Below are 21,223 nucleotides of genomic sequence, written 5' to 3'. Positions count from 1 at the left end.
TCTTTTTTTAGAAAAAAGAACTTTTCGTTAGGGAACATCGGTCAACAATTTCTTGAACAGTAAAATTCAGGCAATCCAAATTGCTTTTAATTACAGGGTTTTTTCGGTAACTCACAGAGATTGAACTTTGCGACCCTGCGTCAGTTACTCACAAACAAAATTACGCCACCTTTTTTCGTTCCGGAGGTACTGGATGAAATAGAAGTTTTCACGATATATTGTATTGTTCCCAAATATCATTACATTATCACACTTATACACCTAAAATGGCCACGGTCAAATTAATAACCACATTTTACTCTGACGTTGATAAACTAATAACACACAAATTCTACATGACTAAAAGAAGTGCACACATTTCGAATTCCTCGTTGATCATTTACCATTATCCAAGTCATTATCATAGGTCTATTTTCCAAAGATCAAAATGCCTGAATTGATATTGTGTACCTGCTCCATAGTATTTACTAAGTTTTCGTTTTTAAATAAGACGAAACGAAAAAGATAATATCAAGAGGTCTGACCACCTAGCAGGAGGGTTCATTTCTACGAATCCAGCGGTCGTGAAAATTTTGTATATTGTGGGCAGGATCGCCATCTTGTTGAAAAGAAATATTGGTTAGATTTTCAAGCGGCACGTTATACAATAAACACGAAGCACTATTCAGCAGTATTTTTTAAAATTGCTAGTTGCGGTTGTTGAATTAAACCTTTCTTACGTTTTTCTTGTAATATTACGTTTGTATTGGTCATTTTATATCAGAAATGCAAAAACAAGATTATTTTATAAGCGCAAAATTTGTATTTCACTTTGTATCTCGGAAACCAAAAGAATAATAGTATAATTGCTTCATTCAATGTTTTACGAAACACTAATACAGAGTCACGATACCCGTAAAGCTGGTTATATATACATTTAAAATACTAAACTTGTTTACTCACTGATAGTGGAGAATCATTAGAACACCTCTTAGTTGGTGCGAATATCGCCATCTAATTACTAATCTTAGCATAACAGTTCAACAAATATAGCTATAAATACGCTACCGCTAAGTGGATGTTTCTACTCCCTTCTGTAAAATACTAAATTATACACCGATCTAGCGGAAAGCGTCACTTTGCCACGTGAGTCTCTTGTCCTACGGATCCGTGCCAATTCGGATATTTCCGGGATATTACCGCGCGGATTTAAGAGCAATCGGATGTTTTCGGAGATTTTACCGCACGGCTTGAATTTGGACGTTTGTCAATTCTGACGGTCATGTCAGTGAATGTATTCGTGTTGTTTTACAAAAATTTACCCAAAAACTAATGGTAGTAGAAAAAGTATAGTATGCAACACGCACGCACTTGTTGCATAATATACTATTTAATTACTCCGTTATGAATGTGTCATTCATTTCCCTTTACAATGTCATAAAGGAGTAATCAGGGTTAAGATGTTAAGTGATGAAAGCAAAGCCGATTTATTAGTATCGGACTTACAATTGGGATTAAATATAATTTTATTGCACAAATCTACGCTTGTGGCCGTATATTTGTAAAATTTTTTAAGAATAAATAAATAAATATGGATATTGTTTTGGCAGTTCCTCATTGTTTGAATGTTGAGCTTTAACAATTTGCATCAGCCATTAAAAATAATTACTTACGCACTACATGTGGCACAAACTTTTCGGATTTATTTATTCTTTCACTATGGGTGTCGCTGTGTAGGTATAATGAATAAATATGAGTTAAAGAATCACACAAAAACCCTTTTTAATGACTCCAAGCTTATCAAAATTTGTTAAGCCATTTTGGCAATAGGGACATTTATTTAAGAAGATATTCGAATACCCCCACCACTTTCCCTGCAGAGATAGAGATAAAGCATTAAGCAAAAAAATTTGAATTTTTCTTAAATTTAAGATAGTACCTACCTACATACCTACTGTAACTGTGGCTAACGTTAAATTTTTTTGAAGAAGTGAGTTTTAAAATTGAAAATAACAATTACGTCCCCTGCTGGCCATTTCAGAGCTGCACAGTGTTGCCAAACTACCATATTTATGGGATTTAATCAGAAAATTATACAAAAAAAATGGAATTATTTCAAAATATGCAATAACAAATTCACATCCTTTTAATTTTTCTTATGAGTGAAAAATGTAATCAAACTCTTAAGAATGTTGTTGCCGTGACCATTTTTCCATGGCAAACATATAAGGGGCAAAAAAAAGTGAGTTTTTTAGTGGTAGTATTTTATTTAATTGTTATATCGGTTCCTAGCACTTCAGAATTATCATGAAACTTCCACACCTGTAATTTTTAACCAATTAGAAAGTGTTTTTGTGATGGATCACTATGGCACATGGGTACCTGACAGCGATTTATACTGAAAATTTCAATAGAAACATGCGTTGCTATGGAAATCTGTCAACAAAATGAGTTTTGATTGGTTAAAAACTATTGGTGTGGAATTTACTCAGCTTACCACAGGAGGTCAAATTAAATCCGGAAAATTTTTGACATCTAGTGGTATTACTAGTGAAAATAGTATAACTTTTAACATTAGTATAAATAGTAAATAAAAGTATAGCAGACTGTCTACCTAGGAAATGTTAATTGAATATTTGGCAACCAGGCAATATCTTATATATATTGAAATACTAAAAATGCTTTTCAGTAGAGTGTACGAAAGAGCAATTTTTTGCCCATTTAAACTTGTTCGTGTCCGCTATAGTTTCGGAGATTCCTGCACCAAACTAAATATCAGTAAAGTTTTTACATCTCTCTGATTGTTTACGTTTTGAAGTTGAACCCGATACGGGCGTACCGGAGCTCCGCCTCACGCGGAACATGATCGAAGAGACTGGCGCAGACTCCTGTCAAAAGTCAGATGCACACGCGGAGAGACCTTTGACGGCGACGCGTACAGGTTGTTTACCTTTTATCCCGCGCTCCGTAGAAGATTAAAACGCAAGCAAATCACGCCCGTCACCTGTTTCTATCGAAAGTGTATCGCGCGTATATCCACGGCAGTCAATCGCCGGCACGTTATTTGATTTTGTCGTAAATAATGTGAGCGATACCAGCGCGGCGGCAACTTGCAACGGCAAACTTTACTTTCACGGGAACCGTTATGGAATTAACATCTTTCCTGGTGTTTCTGTGCGTCGCGACAATCGGATCGGCCAGTTTCGACCTCTGCGTGAAAAACGAAAACGATCCCGAGGTTTACGAAAACAGCAGCGTGCAAAATTGCGGCTGCGAGGCGAATTATTGCTTGCGAAAATGTTGCAAACCAGGATACTACCTGGGACCGAAACGGGTGTGCGTAAAAAACGAATCGGATGCTGTGTTCCAGGTGCCCGTTTACCGGGAACTGCAGACTTTGAAAACAGAGTCGAACATATCGAATTTTTTGGTTGGCATTTTGCATTGCCGATATTATCTGCTCGACAATTACAACCCGAACGATTCGTATTTCGCGCAGGAGAATGGGTACCTTTTGGTACCCGCGTTCAAGCAATTTTACGACAACAACGCGTACTGTGTGGACGAAAAGGACGGATTGTCGGCGTTTTTGTGTTTTGACGAGAACGAAGCAGCGGACGCTGGCAGGAAATTCAATAGTGTCGGTAAGTGGGTCAGGTGTTTTTCTTGAGAATATTGTATATCACCGGAAAGAGCGTCTTTAAAATAGTAAATAGGGATAACAAAATTGCAGAATATCCATAAATTTTCCAGAACAAAAATTTAAAAAACTTACCAACATTGGACGACACACTTTTTCTCTTATTGTACTGTAATCTTAAACCAGAAACTATTCTAGACATTTAATAAGTGTTAAAATATGAAATGCTGAAAAAATAACCCTAATATATTAAATGGATTTTGGAAAGGGATGCATGTACGCGAGGCTGAATAATAATAATAATAATAATAATAATAATAATATAAGATTGTAAAACGCAGCAAACCGCCATTATTTTCGAATTAACTATAGAAGATTTAAGAGTGAGTTTTCATTGGCAGCAATCTCATAAAGCAAATCTGATCGACGTTGCCAACTTTACAAATAAAGTTACTCGCATCAATGTACCGGGTGATCATTTATAATGTCGCCCCTCCCCCCCACAACCCCTTTAAATTTCTATTTAACATTTAATAGAATCCCCTAAAAGTTCCGCATATTTCTTGTATAAAAGCATCATTCAAAAATAATAGTATATTATGCAACAAATGTGGTAAACAGCATATTTAATAAACGAGTGACTTAAAAAAGTTTACCAAACGTGTTGCATACTATACTTTTTTTCTACTCCGGTCTGTAAAATACCTAGTTACACACCGATCTAGCGTGCGGGAAGCGTCATTTCCGGGATTTTACCGCACGAGTTTGGGAGCAATCGGTTGTTTTCGGATATATTTCCCGCGCTTTGAATTTTGACGTTTGTCAATTCTGACAATCATGTCAGTGAATACATTCTTGTTGGTTTGCGAAAATGTACTCAAAAACTAACGGTCGTAGAAAAAGTATAGTATGCAACACGTTCGGAAAACTTTTTAACTCACTCGTTTATTATGCAACAAGTGTGGTAAACGGCATTTGACTCACGAGTTTATTTGACACGAGCGGAGCGAGTGTTTAATAAACGAGTGAGTTAAAAAGTTTACCGAACGTGTTGCATACTATATTTTTTCTACGACCGTTAGTTTTTGGGTACATTTTCGCAAAACAACACGATATATGTCCGTCAGAATTGACAAACGTCAAAATTCAAAACGCGTGCAATATCTCCGAAAAGATCCGATTGCTCCCAAACCGGTGCGGTAAAATCCCGGAAATGTCCGAAGTGGCTCGCATTCAAGAGAAACGAAACTGACGTGGTAAAGTGGCATTTCCCGCACGCTACATCGGTGAGTAATAAGGCATTTTCCAGACGGGAGTAGAAGATATAATACTCTACCACCGTTGGTTTTTGGGTACATTTTTGCAAAACAACACCAATTATTCACTGACATGACCGTCAGATTTGCCAAACGTCAAAATTGAAGTGGTGGAAAATATATCTAAAATTGCTACCAAACCCGGAATACTCGCGAAGGGGCTCGAATCCGTGGGACAAGAAACTCATTATTTATAACTTAGGTGGCTGTGAAGTTTGAATCTATGAAAAATTTCAACAAACATCCAGCCTAGCCAGAAAGAAGAGAACATTGGAGAGATGATCATAGTGATTTAAGGAGTTTACTAAAAGTTGAAGAAAACCCAATATTTGTTGTTTATTGATCAAAAAAATACATCGTGCGGGAAGATTCAAACCACTCTCAAAAAAGCAGGAAACAATTCATTCAAAATTAAGCCTACTACACCATTAACGGCCAGGCATTTAAAAAATGTTTTTTTTAATAGACGAGTCATCGTTTTCAACCAGTGGTATGATAAATCGAAAAAACAGCAGACAGTGGGTAAATCCTCATTGCTCAATTTCAAGGACGTCAAACTGTGTGTGGTGTGGTATTTTAAGCAACAGGATAATAGTTCTTCACTTGTTCGACGTTACTTTAAACGGTAATGGTTTTCTAAATTTTCTTCAGAACGAATTAGAAAACTACATTGGAACAACTAAGAAACCTCGTCTTTCAACAAGACGGCGCTCCCCCTCATTGTATAATATTTCTTAAAGACTATTTAAATCAAAGATTTAATGAATGTAAAATGTCGTGTAAACCCAAATACCAACAAAAAAGCAGAGAGCATCTAAAAAACCTTATGGTTATATCACTGCCGCTTTAGAAAGATTACGACGAACATACATCAGATGTATTGAACAAAATGGGGGACCAGTCGAACAATTCAATATGTAAAACTAATTACCTACATATTATATTATATCTACCTAAATTATGAGTTCTAGAATATTTTTTAATGTTGCGTTTAAGTTAATAAATATTTTGAAAACTATTGAATTTAGGTGCATATAGAAGGCAGGTATTAGGATATAATTAGGTAGTAGGATATAATAGCATACGAAATGAAATGAAATTCTTTCTGGCTAGGCTGAATGGCTGAATGTTTCTTGAAATCTTTCAATGGATTCGATGAAAGTTTCTTTTTGCAATCAGTGGCTAATTACACAGAGTTCCCTTTGAGCCAATTTAGCCCTCATATTTGGTTTAATAAACGTTTCCAAAATTCGTCGTTATTCCCTTTGCGAATAAGGCATTTTTTATATTATAAAATTAGCCTAGTGTTCATAAATCTGTGACTGTCATCGTCAGTTATTAACTAACATTTTGTATTTTGGTGACGACCTAGTTCAGAGCCACCTAAGATATAAATTATAAACTGTAGAATATTATTTTATTTTTAAATGTTGCTGCAAAAACTATTGTATTTGAGTATAGCACATATTATACAAGAAATGTGCAGAATTTTTAGGGGATTTCATTAAGCTTTTAATATACAGGGTGTTCCATTAGGAAATATACAACTTTTCTCTGTTAATTCGGCCAAGTTATTTATAATGGGAAAAGTTTATTTTAAAAGTGTGTAATATTTAATCAACTCACCAACGGTAACGAAAAAAGGCGCAAAGCTTTAGAATTACGCAACACACAGCAACGCAACCCAACAAATTACTAAATACTTATCGAAAACTTTTAAAAAATACTTAAATTTTGAACCAGGACATGACATATTATAGTTAATTATGCATTTATCATATTAAAGAGATCGAAATCGACAAACGATTCAGCTGTAGCTTTCAATAGGCACTAAACAGTCTTCTTAATTTTGCTATCAAGAAAATAAAAAATCAGTGGCGCCCAGGGTTTTTCTTTATAAAAGTATTGCAACTGTAGACCATACTGATATATAAACGCTTTAACACGCTGTAGCTACGAAACGAAGCAAAATGGGACCCGTGTTAAAAAAGTCTTATTTTTAACTCGGAAATATCTTTCACCAATACCACATGTTTTTTGAAACACCCTGTATATTTTTCACAAATTTTTATAAACCGAAACAAAATTTTGCGCATTTTTTAAGTAACATGTACGATATTTCCGCTCATTAACAAAAGAGAGTCTTCGGCATTTGAATTTTCTTCAATTTTGCACAACGAATTTGAAATTTTGAGCATTTTCCTGGAGAAAATTACAACCTTCCAAAATTAAAACTTATATTGCGATCTTTGAATTTTTGCGCAACTTATTTTAAATTTTCCGCATTTTCCTGGAAAAAAATATAACGTTCCAGAAATTGAAAATTTCCGCCCATTCCCAATGAAACTCAAACGTTTTCATATCATAAGAATCAATCCGACTTATTGATTGATTGAATTTTGGATATTTTAGGCGGCCAGAAAGGGATATTATCCCCTATTTAAAAGAGATATTACGCATTTTTCTTATCGTTATTTACTATTTAAAAGGTGCGCTTTGCAGTGGTATATAAATTTTCGTAAAATTTGGGTGCCCAATAGAGCATTATGAGTGGCGTCGCACCGGGAAGTACTTGGATAGTAAAATAGTAAAACTATGGCTAACAACAGCTTGGTTTTATAATAACATCGATGAATCTGAAACATATTCAATACCGAGAGTACATGTCAGTTTGTTTATTAAGAAACGCCCGGATATATTAATATTTTCGTTACCTGTCCAAACTGATGTTTGGAGAGCGTAGAACTGGTGCAAAAAAATCAACAACCGGTTGCAAATTTGTTTCTGCGCATGATTAGTTTTCAACCAGTTCAAAACCAGAATTTCAGTCAACATTCTAAACGTCAACGTGAAAAAGGTTCGTGGTCTTTTAATTATTTGGTCTGTTTTCGTAAAATTACAGCTCTCTACGTGCCCATAGTAAACATAAGCTGCTAAAGATATGGCATTAGGTATTGTACAAAAATAACCAGCAATCTCATAACCTAAAGCGTGTCATATATTAAATATATTAGATCGACAGGTCGTCGTCGGATATATATCCTAACGTCTCGTTTACCATCATCCACCGTGGATCATTCAGTATATGATTTAACGTCGGAATTACCACTTAAAATTTCTGTAAAGTATTGCATCGCAAAATATTATCTAAATTTTTGGGTGCGAATGGAAAGTTATAGATTGTAGATTTTTCTAAAATAACTCGTTTACTCTAAAATGTCTGGTTTTCACTTTTACGTAATATACTTGCTTGCATATAAATGATTAAACTTTCAATACAAAACCTACGAATGCTGGTGATAAAGATATAGTTCAATCCAAGTTTTCAACCTCAAATTTTCTGTAGAATGATTATTTTCCGCCACAGGAAATTAGAGACTTATATCATAATACCCTGAATTCGGAGAAATATTTATACTTTCACTAGTCAATAAGAAAGCTGTATTCACTTGTGGGAAGGAAGTATTTAAAAAATTCGAGTACGCCACTGCGTTTGAATCAAAAAGGGTCCTAATAACGTTTTTATCCGTTCAAGAAAAGTGAAAAACCTCCTATATCTCTCTATATTTCTGTATATTATGTATTTCTCAAAAACCTATTAAACATGTAAGTCGATTTTGCCCTGTCTAGTTTAGAAATATTTTTTCTTGTTAAAACAGTGTAGTTACGACCACCCTGTATAATGAATCACAAGTGATGATCAAATACGAGACATCATAATATTTGGTGAATTTTAAGTGCAACGTATTTTTCCTAGTGTTTTTTAGGACACTTCGATAATATATATATATATATATATATATATATATATATATATATATATATATATATATATATATATATATATATATATATATATATATATATATATATATATATATAACTTGAAAAATTTTGTTCATTTCGAAAAGTTAGGTCTTCGAAACAAATAAAACAAAAAATAAAATGAGGATGAAAATTTAAAAGTACGATAATAATTAGGTAGTAGATAAATAGTTATTTTGGCAGAATATCCGTTTATCAATCTACAAAACAAGATTTGAAGAAAAGTCCAATTAGAATAAAAGAAAACAGTTATGTTGTCCTTTATTGTCGGATTTCCTATTATACTTCTAATTTCCTACCTCACTTCATTTTGAGACTAACTAATCGGAACAGAAAAAACTATTTCTTATATAACTTTTTGCGTAAAATTCGGTTACGTTTTTGGAATAAACGTACGGGGTCAGGTCACGAACTGATGAAACCTACTTTTTTTTTAATATGACACGAGGTAAATGTCTGCTCATTCTTATTTAGCTCGTTTTTAACTTTTCAAAATATAGAAGTTGTGTACAAATAAATATTTTTGGAAAACTAATGCTTAATTTTAAATTTTTGGGAGTATTATATTTTTTTGGATATTAAACAGTGATTCTTGAAAAATACATCAAAAGAACATTGTAATTCTTTGTATTCGTTCCATTTGAATTTATTATATTCCTTAAATGCTTGACGACTGGCGTCAAATGGATAGAACAGGAGATGTATTAAACAGGTCTTCAAAGTGTTTTTTTTTCTTATTTTTAAATATTTAATAAAACGTTTAAAAAAGAACACTGTACTTAAGATTTTAATCACACATGACGCTATGAAAGTACTAAAAGTTTGTTTCATAGTATATCTTACCAATGTTCAAGATTAAAGATAAAAACGGCTTTTACGTGTTCAAACAATAGAAACTTACACAAGTTCGATTAATTAGTAGGCGATAAACAATGTAAATATGTTAATATATTTGTTAATGGTTTTGGATCGTTTTTGTGACAAATAAAGCAACAGATATAATAATAAATAATAGTTATAGTAATAATAATAATAATAATAATAAATAATATAATGATATAATATTAAATCAACTTTTCAAGTTCAACTTGTTCTCTTTTCGTTTTTAGTTTTTAACCTTTTAAGGTCATTAGGCGGATTGGGGAGTAACTTTGGTTATGCAAATAAGAGCGCCTGCCTTTGCCTTTAAATTTAATATTAATGTTGTGTACAGTGCAAAAGCTGATTTTATTATGTATAATGTTAAAGACGTTTGTCGTACGTAAACAACATCAAAATATTTCATTGAGTATAAAATCAACGATTCACTATTTGAGACGTCTAGAACAAGTATGTGTGTGTTAAAAGAATTTTTTGTGTCCAATAAACCTTAACTTTGAATCAGTTAATAATCCCAAAGTTTTTATATGATAGAATACTACAAGCCTGATCTGGTCTGATTTCGTGCCAAATACTATTGCAATTGTTTTGCAAATGGTGATAACTTATGAAGGTCGTAATTTATTGCAGAAATTAAAATAACATTTTTTTTCATAGGCTCCAAACGTTTCAAAATCACTTGGATAGTTTTGGTAGGATTTAGTTTTTCAGATTTAACAATCGAAATCTGCATTGAGCTTGCTTTTTGGAACACCGCCTAGTAGAACCGTTTGGCTCGTACCAATTAATTGAAATTGTGTTTTATTTCGGCTTAATATGATGCTATGATTGTTTGTTTTCTTAATAAACGTTAATGTTTAATGTGCAGCGTTTCCATAAACATTTATTAATTTGTCATTTGCTTTAACATCTTTTGTATAATTAGTCATTATTTAAAATTACAGATGCTATAACCGAGCACCTACACAGTGCTTCACTTTCATTCATTGTTAACGATACCGACAACGAAAACGGGTCGAATGCCAATATTATCGATACTTTATTCGATTAGGGCTTCTTTTTAGCTCTTGACCGAATTGCCGTATCACCCGCGAAGATCCCAGAATGCTGCCCATCTGCTATTGTTTCATATGAAAGCGTAATTTCATATCCCAGAACTTAAGATGTTATGTTGCAAAGGTTTCGTAAAGACAAACATTTTTGTGTGGACCAATATCGTCGATCAAAGTCTCATTGGCTGGTCTAACCAGATACGCACCGCTACCGATACCGCTTGCTTACTGACGAACTTAATTTATTCTCTCCAATCTAGTATTTAACGCCATTGGAAATTAATAAATCATACATGAAAAAAAAAAGAATATCTCAAAAATAATATACAGCTACACTGGATACCATAATGATAATAAAAACAATATTAGTTAATTATCAATTGATTTTTTGGAAAATAAAGTTGAAAATAAAATAGCAGAAATTCTGCTTCATTCGGAAAGCTAGAAAATAGGGTAGATACATCTACTTGGACATCTGTTGTTAATGCTGTTCTGCTTTTACAGAAAATCTTGATGCATCTGATGGTGAATACTATGAGTATCCTAACAAAAAATTGCGAACTTGCTTTGCAAAACAATTTTGTTGAAAACTAAATTCCAAAAATATTTTTAGCATTCTTAACTAACTTAACAGAACGACAAATACTTATAATTCTTCATTGTCCAAACATCACATATAGAGAGAACTATTTATCAGAGATATTTTGTTACAAATGATGATCGATTTTACAAAATGCAGAAAATTCGATAATTTTCTATTATTTGCATCTTTATGCAACATAAAAGTTGCTTGAGGCTACCAAGAGCCTATTCGCCTACCCCCAAGAAGAAATGGCCTTGTTGAAAGCAAATCCACAAAAAATAAACTGCCACAAAACCCAACTTCACTCAGCCAATTGGAAAATTCCACTTAACGGATTTCAGCAGTCCTCGAAGGACAGATATATAACACTATAACGAATTCAGTTAGAAATATTCTTCTAAAGGAAATTATATTAGATGAACTAAAAAAGTTAAAGCAAAAAGTTCGGTCAAGTTACTCACTTCTGAAGTTCTGGAATATTTCTAAATATCTGAGTATATAGACCATCGTCATTGCAATTGGCATCTGCTTGTTTGTTACAAAAAGTTGTTACAAAAAAATCTACCAAATTGAGCAAGAATAACTGAAGCACCCAAAAATTCAAGATGTGTCCAACTACTCCTCTTAAGAGTATAGTTGAAGCTAAAGGAAAGCACCGACGAATATCCCTGAATGCTGACCAAGCGGCGTCCTATTTCTCCATTTTCCCAAGAATTTGTTAATATTTGTTGTTGTAAAACTAAATAATATCGGTCGACCCGAGTAGTTCAATCGTGTCCGTATTTATGTATCCCGGTATAAACGGTCAAGGCAAAGCAAAAAGCCTTACGGAAACTTCCGAGGTCAACCGGATTCCTTTCTAGTACCATTACGTACGAGATGCTCTTTGTGCATTCATAACCACTACGGCCATCCGCAGCATCCCACTTTCCAGACAATTTGCGGAAACATAATAACGTTTGAACGTTTTTTTCCTTCAAAACGATGTCAGTTCAAAAACTACGTTATGCAATTGGATTCTTGGATTGGATTGATTCTTTTTAAACCACACGCCTATAAACCGAATTTCACTGGAATTTCCGTGCTGTTTTGTTATGGAGATGTAATTACATATTATGTAAGCTATATAGTGATTAGAAAATAACGTATAGGAAGTTACCATTTGAAAATTTTTAATGGTTTAAACCAGATGACACAAGAAAGTGGAAACACTATAACTTTTTAACGGACTGACCCAGCGAGTTGAAATTTTGGTGGTTTAATGTAGCCAAACATTTTTGGTTTTTTTTTATTTATTATTTAATTCTGACCACAACCGATTATTTACATTTTTTTCGGATAACCTAGGTTTTTTTTTAAATAACACCATAGTGGGAACAAATACTTTTTAAAACTTGAACTTTTTTGTAACATGTTGAAACCAAAATGTTGAAGAACTATTAAAAAATACGCTTGCAGGAAGGAAAAAACCAGATCATGAAATACATTTTTTGTAAATATAAAATATACCATTTGCTTCTGTGCATCGGCACAGAGTGACTCGGTTGATAGGATTGATAGAGATTGTTATACAGACATTTTTGTCTAATTAATGAGACGCCATGCTTCTAACCAACTTTCAGGTAGAAGTGATTAGAATTCTGAAAGGTTAATGACAAGACGCACATTGTTTATGTATTTTGAACTGTTGAGTGTTATTTTGGCAAAAAACTTACATGTATACTAATGGGGGCAGGAAGTTCTACCTATTAACTGATTTGAGTTGTTTTCTACGTGGTATAGAAATTATTATAATTCCAAAAATCGTTTATTCAATTATGAAACCCTAAAACGTTTGTATTTAAACCTCGATTTAAACTTTTTTTTGTTCTTGTATTCACACCTCAAGAAGCTTGCCATTGCAAATCGCAATCGCAGCTTTGGAAACTGCAACACGCACTGTTGTGAGCGGTCAACCCGTATTATTAGATCTTGTAGCTTTAGCTTCTATTCTTTTCTCTGGCTGTGGGTCTAAGGTCCAATAACACCTTATCCTTTGAATTCGAATTCTACGGTTGAGATTCGTTCTTGTAAGAGATGTGTTCATACTCAGGAAAAGTTTTCAATTCTCTTGCGAACTTTTTTTTTCATCTATAGAACATATTATATTTTGTTAATCTTGCAAATTATGTACTGTTGTAACGATATTATCAGCATATCTATTGCCTAAAGACAATTTCCCTATATAAGCAGCGTAGGCACCAACTTGTGGGACTCCTGTTTTGATCAGTATGACTTTGCGATGTTCAGTAAATCTTGTTCGTCTGCTCCATTTGTTCTTAAAATTTCAGTCATCTTTTGATATTTCACCCTTCTTGCTTTTTATTATTATATAACCACACCACATATACACCACTCCTCGTTAATAGTTTCCAATCAATTTTGCAATCAATAGAAACAATCAAACTCAATTTAATATGTATGAACTGATGCAGCATGCAGAGTGGAAAATTGTTATGGAATCCTCGGATGTTGACAGGGCTCTAGCACTTTTTTACGATATTCGAAGGCGATTTTCATCATGGTTCGCTACAGAACCGATCGCAAATCTATTTGAGAAAGAGAGAGAGTAGGAAGGCAGATTCGCGGTTCCTAGCCGCGGTGTCCTATTCTTATCAGCAATGCCATGGCCATAGTATGGTTGTCGCAGTTTTTGCAAAGACTTTTGCAAAGTATTTTGATAGCAAAGCACTCAAAAACAAAATGACTACGGCATACTTTTAACGTGGTACTTGAAACGGGTATTTATCCAGAGCCTTCAACAATTGACTAAGAAAAGCAGATCATTACTGACTTATTTCCATCTTAAGCAATTTTTGTTCAAAATCGTAATAAACTCTCTACGCAATAACCTGATTTTTTTGCGAAAATATTAATTATCACAGACTTATGTTCCCTGTCCTCTAATGCCTCTGACTCCCTGAACAAGTCAATTTGACGTTATTTGCACTGACTTCCACAAAGCGTTTGACCATATAGATCAGAACTTAGTGAAAAAGCGTCTTAAAAATTTGGTTTTTCCAATACTCTCATTTCAGTGTTGAGATTCTACCTGGTGCACCGGCGGCAGTTCATTGAGATTGAAGGCTTTAGATTAGCTCCTTTTGTTCCAACTTCTGTATGCTTCGGAGTTCTAAGCTTCTACCACTTCTGTTCAACATATTCATAGATGATCTCATATATTTGATCATCTGTGGCAAGCTTGCTTATGCAGATGTAATAAAATTATATCACCGCATCAAAAGCGGTACGGACTAATAAATAAATTGCATCTTAACATTAGCACAAAAATTTCTATATTTAATTACAGTATGGATAGTACTATCCTGACTAGACGCCACTGTAAGGGATCTGCGGATTTTATTTGAGCAAACGTTCTCTTTTGTACCTCACATTACTAAAATGGCTTCAAGTGCATTGCAAATTTTAGGATTCGTAATAACAAATTGCACACATTTTTGTCGCTTAGCTACTATTAAATTGTTCTTTAACTCTTACGTTAGGTCCAAACTTGGCTATGGCTCGGTGGCATGGTCAAGAATATATATCTGAAACACTCATTCCATTGAGAATGTGCAAAGAAGGTTACTAAAGTATCTACTGTTGAAGGAGGAGGGCTTCTACCCTGAGATGGGCGTTGATCATGATCTTCTACTGAGAAGATCCGCTGTACTGCCGCTGAGCGTACGCAGAGACTTGAAATTTGTATCATCTCTCTACAAATTACTTCATTACGGAATGACCGTTGCATGGTCTGAACCGGAGAGATAAATGAACTTTACTACCGCAGTTACTCAGGTCCAATATCCACATCAAAAGCTTATTTAAAATATGTGTGTGATTTATATTATGATGATTTCGAACTTCAAGTACCGTCGGGTTCTTCGTACTGAAAAGCCTTATCCTTTTATCTTTTTCCTATTTTTATTTATAAAATTAGTAGATTAGTAGTAGTTTTTAGGTTTTTTGTAATTAATATATCATATGATGTTCAATATTTCCTGCAATTGGTTTATGTTACCTGTTGGAAATAAAGTGATAACATAATAATCACTAATGACAATGATTTTATTTATTGTTCTTAGGTAATTCGAGTTGTTTCATCTACAGAAATTATTCAATTCTATTATTGGACTGCGAAACAGCGAGGAAATATGTGCACACACAAGTGCATTTTCAATATAGCACAAAGTCAACTTGATGCCTACACATCCATTTCGTAATAATGGTAATGGATTAGTATCACGCGTGCTGATAATAAACGATAAGAAAACTAATAGAGTGGTAAAATAACTTCCCATACTAAACTTATGTGCCTCAATTTTCGGCGATATATGGTCTAAGCCTAAATAAACGAAATACCCAATAATATAATTACAATAATAATTAAGAAGCTGCTTATGAATGCTCATCTATTTTTAACTTAACATGAAATAATATATTTTTTATTTAAGTAAAGTATTATTTCATTCGAGTACAAACAAAGCTCAGTACTGTGTGTAATTTTGTTGTAAATGCAATGCTACTTTTTCGTGACGTAACCTTGACTTAAACAAAATTTTCGTACCTCGCTTTATTTTTGAGATACAGGACGAAACATGATTTGAGACCCTCTTGTACGGGGTCGGGTCAAAAACAGAACACCCGATATGTTTTTGCTCATGCTTATTAGGCTAATTTAAATTTGTGAAAATATTTTTTTTATGATTTGCACTTGTGATATGTCATATCAAATCAAGAATTGTCAGTATACTTTTCTAATTTTTACTCTTGTTGCGGTTGGAAATCCGTTATTTTGCAAATTATGAACGATATGATAGATAGAGTGTGATGAAAATTTAAATGCTGCCGCTGTGGTTTATTTTATATTATTATAATATTGTCTTTATTTTATAAGCTTAAACCTAAAACCTAATTTAGAAAATAGTGCGAAAGTTTTAAATAAAAAAGCGATTGAATTATTGTCTTCGCTAATCGTAAAGCCCGAAACCTATTGGAGAAAAATAGGGGATGTCGCTAAGTCACAGATTCAAAGAATACATAAATATTAACCCTATACGGTCAGCGTTATGCAAAATTTAAATCCCGAAGTTACCTAACGACGTATCAGTTTTTGTTCATGGTTTTGGTTACGGTTTAATAGACACAATACTAGAAATTGGTCACTTGAAAATGAATATTTGATACACCCCCGCGGGCAACAAGGGCGATTCCGGTTTAATGTCGATTGGATAGGAACGCCAATAAAATCTATACTTTTTTAAACTTTACAGTTTTTAGACTACACTTCTTAGAAAATGTTTCGCTGACCTATTTAAATAAAATCTGTTTCCAACAGGAGGAGGTTCCGGTGCATAATTTGCATTGAGTGAGGTTTTATTTAGAAAAAAACTTTCCTCTTTGGTTACAACGTTTTTGCAAAAGTGAGGCAAATATAATAAATGCAATGAAAACTGGCTGTATCAATATTTTCTAATATTCTATTAGTAAACTGTTAAAAGGTATGAACGTCCTCTAAATTTAATAGAACCATTCAGTATCTCACTTTCTTTCTGTTTCTAAAAATTATTGTGATATTGTGTGCAAGTATTCAGATTTTTTATTGTTCAATCTCTACAAAGGGTCTCAGATAGACACTTCGACATCATGCTCCATTAGCACACAAGTTTCAGATTTATACAGTGCGATCGCTGAATGCCTGTTATAGTTGAATATTATTATGTACAGTCTAGCACATGATAAATAGTCAGGATGTGCCTGGCCTATCGTAAACGGAAGATGCTATGCCGATTTACAAGCGTTTATAGGTACCCTTCAAGACACTTTAGAAATTTTAAAACATGTGCGTTTTTCCATTAGTGGTGTTAATATCATTTAAATATGTGCTGCAAAAGAATCGTTTTACGAGTATATGAAGTTAAAATTTGTATAATAATTATTGGAAACTGTCATTGGAAGAACAGTGGGAGCTAACTGGCATCCCAAGGTCAACTTTGCGACGATTAAAATGACAGAGGCTTGATGGAAGTGATTAGGAATGCATAGTGGATTCGCAGGGAATTATATGCGATGTATGAGTATAATCAAATCAAAAATGAATATTGCAACAGAAATTTGAAAAAAAAGGTGGATTTATTGGCAGTTGTGAACCACTGCCACATCATTACCGCACAGCACACTCCGACCAAATTTTAAACCATCCCAACAGATATTGCCATTCCTTTTATTACTTAGATTTGCTTCACGTTTTTGCTCAAGTTGTTGATACAAGTGTTTTTTTTTTCTGAAACTTGGAAAAACATTTCATTTTTTCAAATGCGTGGTATAAACTTACTTTATATTGTACCTCTAACACTTATTTGACCCTCTCCCTTTTGAAAAACGTACTTCTTAGACAAAAAACAGAAAACAGGTAAAACCAGTCATGTACACATCAATTTTATTCAGCACAAAACAAACGTATTGATGTACCAATTAAAATACTTATTACTTTAATAATTAATAAGAATCAGATATTTTTGTCAATAAATGTATATGCATCTTTTAATGTGCCCGAAAGTCTCTCCAATCTCCGATCTAAAATAATACCAAGATGCTCAAAACAATATACAGTCGTAATTTCCCCTCGATCTACCGAAATTTGCAAGACAGTTGTGATAATGAAATGGGTTTCGTTTTATCTTTTTTTTTTAAATAAAAGTTGGAACTAGGAACACTTACCCACCCTATGCGGAGCTGAAGCTTTAACTGACCCTGAAAAGTTTTCTATCACTCATATTACACGATGTTTCCGGTTAAATGCATGGTGCCCCGCCCCAACGCAACTGATACGATCTAATCCTTTACGGAATAAAGTTGCATGGACGATGGCAGTTCATCATTACAAATTTACGACTTGAGCTCATATTAAAGGTAAGAAGTCGCCAATCGAAGCGTCATTTCCGAAACCATGTCGACGCTGACACTCGTGCTCGTTTTGCTACTGTTCTGCGCGACCACGAATTGCTTGGACTTGTGCGATAGCCAAAATCTTAACGACCCGCCATCGTACAAAAACGCGTTGATTCAAAATTGCGGATGCGAGCCGGGAAGATGTATCCGGAAATGTTGCAAATTGGGATATTACCTCGGAAGGCGCGAGGTATGCCTTAAAAGCAACAGGTCAAAGCCTTTCGAAGTGACCGTCTACCGCGATCAGACCACGTACTTTAGAAACGTGACGGAAGTGAAGCATTTTTTGATAGGCACGTTGGATTGTAGTTTTTTCACGCTCAATAACCACGACGTGCGGGATAAATATTATATCCAGGAGAACGGCATCTTGTGGTTGGCCTATCACAACGATCATTTCCACGGAAACGACCGATATTGCGTCGACGAGAAAAACGGACTCTCGGTGTTCGTTTGCGGGCTCGAAATTGTCGAACCGGAAGAAGTGCACGAACTTAGGCAAACGAACTCGATGGGTAAGTTTTCTTTCTGTCCAAAAGTGCATCGATTGGGATATAAGTTATTAAAACTTATTTGCAAGGAAGCGCCAATAGTCTTAAAAAAATTGGTAAAATGTGGTTACCATACACTTCCAAAGCATTTTCTCCAAAAATTTGTCACTTTTTCACTTTTATTCCAGTCGGTAATGTAATCCATAGTAACCAGAAACTTAGGCAAACGAACTCGAAAGGTAAATAATCAGTAACCACTAACTTTCAAAGCATTTTCTTCAAAATTTTTCACTTGTATTTCACTGGATAGTGTAATCTGTGGTGGACCCTTCATTAGTAGCAACAAAAAATACTGTCCATACTGTACATCACAAAAAATTCAAAAATAGAACCATGACACTCCTTCAAACAGACTCCCAAAGATTTTCAGTTCTTTTTTCTTGTTAAGAATATTAGCAAAATTTCAGTCAACCACCTACCATTTCGAACTATAATGTAAACAGCAAATTTAAATTACCATTAAAAAAAATTTCTTTCAAATATATCTGATACATGGAAAAAAAGCTACACTATGGCCACGAATGGTAGCCCTACTCTAAGAATATATTTTTTTAAAAACGATTTATTTCACTTAACAAATAAATACAAAAAAATCTAGCACATTTATCACTATATATACCCTATACACTGACACTGGCACTGACCCGTCTATGTTAAACACTATATATACCCTATACACTGACACTGACAAGACTTTCTCGTATAAATTAATTAAGACAAGTTTTTCAAACGATTTTAGTAGCTTAGAAATGTTTCATAGTTTCTAATATTTTTGACAATATCAGGAAGTTCATCTTATGTGCTGGAAGCCTGATAAATAGGGCCTTATTATTTTTAATGATATTAGGTTGTATTTAATTTTGTGTCCAGGCGCTGTGTGACTGTATATTTCTGCCATTTGTTTGTTTTTTGAGTTTTATTTAAAATTCTATACATAAATTTACAGTGTTCCAGATTGCAGATCCATAAATTGCTGTATAGGCCCTCCGTGTGAATTAATCGATTATAATTAAATAAAATATTTAATATTCTATTCTGGAAAACTTGCATTGAATTTAAGTTTACGGCCCCACAGATGCCCGAAAGAATAATCAAATAATTGAAGCAGTTAAAAAGGTAATGCTTATATTAAGCTTGTTATGTTAATGTTGTCGAGGTGCTTCACATTACCTAATATCAACTAACTATACTCAAGCCCTGTGTCGTCAGCAAATGTATAATATCATAAGCAAATCAGGAAATATATAATATCATAAGATCATTTTTTACACTAAGTACAAAGAGGAAGTAAAATTGAGGGCCAAGAACCGAGCATCGTGGTACCCCAAAATTAGTACTAAATAAGTCAAATAATAATGTCACCTCTGAATCCCAACATAATTTTTCGAATAAAACATCAATACTAACATCATAAGCTTTTGGAAGCTTTATGAACACTGCTATTACTAATTTAACTATGTTTTTGATTAAATACTATTTTAAATTCGATTTAAAAACTAAATCAAATCTTATATATATATATATATATATATATATATATATATATATATATATATATATATATATATATATATATATATATATATATATATATATATATATATATATATACACATAATATACATATATATATATATATATATATATATATATATATATATATATATATATATATATATATATATATATATATAATGAAATTTATTAAAAATACAAAGAAAATAAATAAATTATAATAATAATTTACTCTTTACTATTATTCACATAATAATGGTAATAAGAAAACTTGATTCTATTCAAATATCAACTATACCTATCTACGATAAAAATCTATAAAAATATATGATACCTACTGTCAATTATTGTTAATCGTGCAATGTGAGCCACCCCACCCAGATCAAAATTTTTCATTGCCTTTGTAGTGTACCACTATCAAAGTGAATGAAACTTATACAAATACTATTCCCTTAAAAGCATATCCATCTTTATCGCTAAAACACGAACATGAGAACGTCAAACAAATAAGGCAACATTCCTACTGAAGGACGCGAACCAACAATAATTAAGATTCAATCAAGTAATTTTTATTAAATGAAATTATACCATGTATCTTTTTAATTTAAGTATTATTTAGGTATTATCTTTTATTTGAAGGATGTTATTTTTTATTCTTTATTTAATAAAAAAAGTTCTTGTATCAAATATTCCAAGTAATTATAAACTGTTAATATTAGTCAATTAGCATTTAAAATTTAAATAATCTAATATTTGGAATATATATATATATATATATATATATATATATATATATATATATATATATATATATATATATATATATATATATATATATATATATATATATATATATATATATATATATTTGAAATTCCAAATATTAGGTTATT

The 21,223-nt window shown here is 33.0% G+C and overlaps 1 protein-coding gene across 8 annotated transcripts in view; it reads left to right on the top strand.

Moving 5' to 3' along the window:
• LOC132698795 (G-protein coupled receptor Mth2-like) overlaps positions 1 to 21,223 on the top strand; it is a 125,444-nt gene that overhangs the window by 79,468 nt on the left and 24,753 nt on the right. Inside the window, exon 1 of one of the 8 annotated variants that reach the window (XM_060665073.1) lies at positions 2,940 to 3,623. The exons of the other annotated variants lie outside the window; for them this stretch is intronic. Within the exon in view, the coding sequence (XP_060521056.1) occupies positions 3,125 to 3,623 (499 nt within the window). The 5' untranslated portion in view covers positions 2,940 to 3,124. Of the gene's footprint in view, positions 1 to 2,939; positions 3,624 to 21,223 lie in introns of those variants that run through there. 8 annotated transcript variants of the gene reach the window in all.

This window comes from Cylas formicarius, unplaced genomic scaffold (assembly GCF_029955315.1).
Source record: "Cylas formicarius isolate icCylForm1 unplaced genomic scaffold, icCylForm1.1 PGA_scaffold_2__14_contigs__length_35257938, whole genome shotgun sequence".
Taxonomy (NCBI): Eukaryota; Metazoa; Arthropoda; class Insecta; order Coleoptera; family Brentidae; genus Cylas; species Cylas formicarius.
The sequence above is the reverse complement of the archived record's forward strand: the minus strand, read 5'-3'. Positions and strand labels throughout refer to the sequence as shown.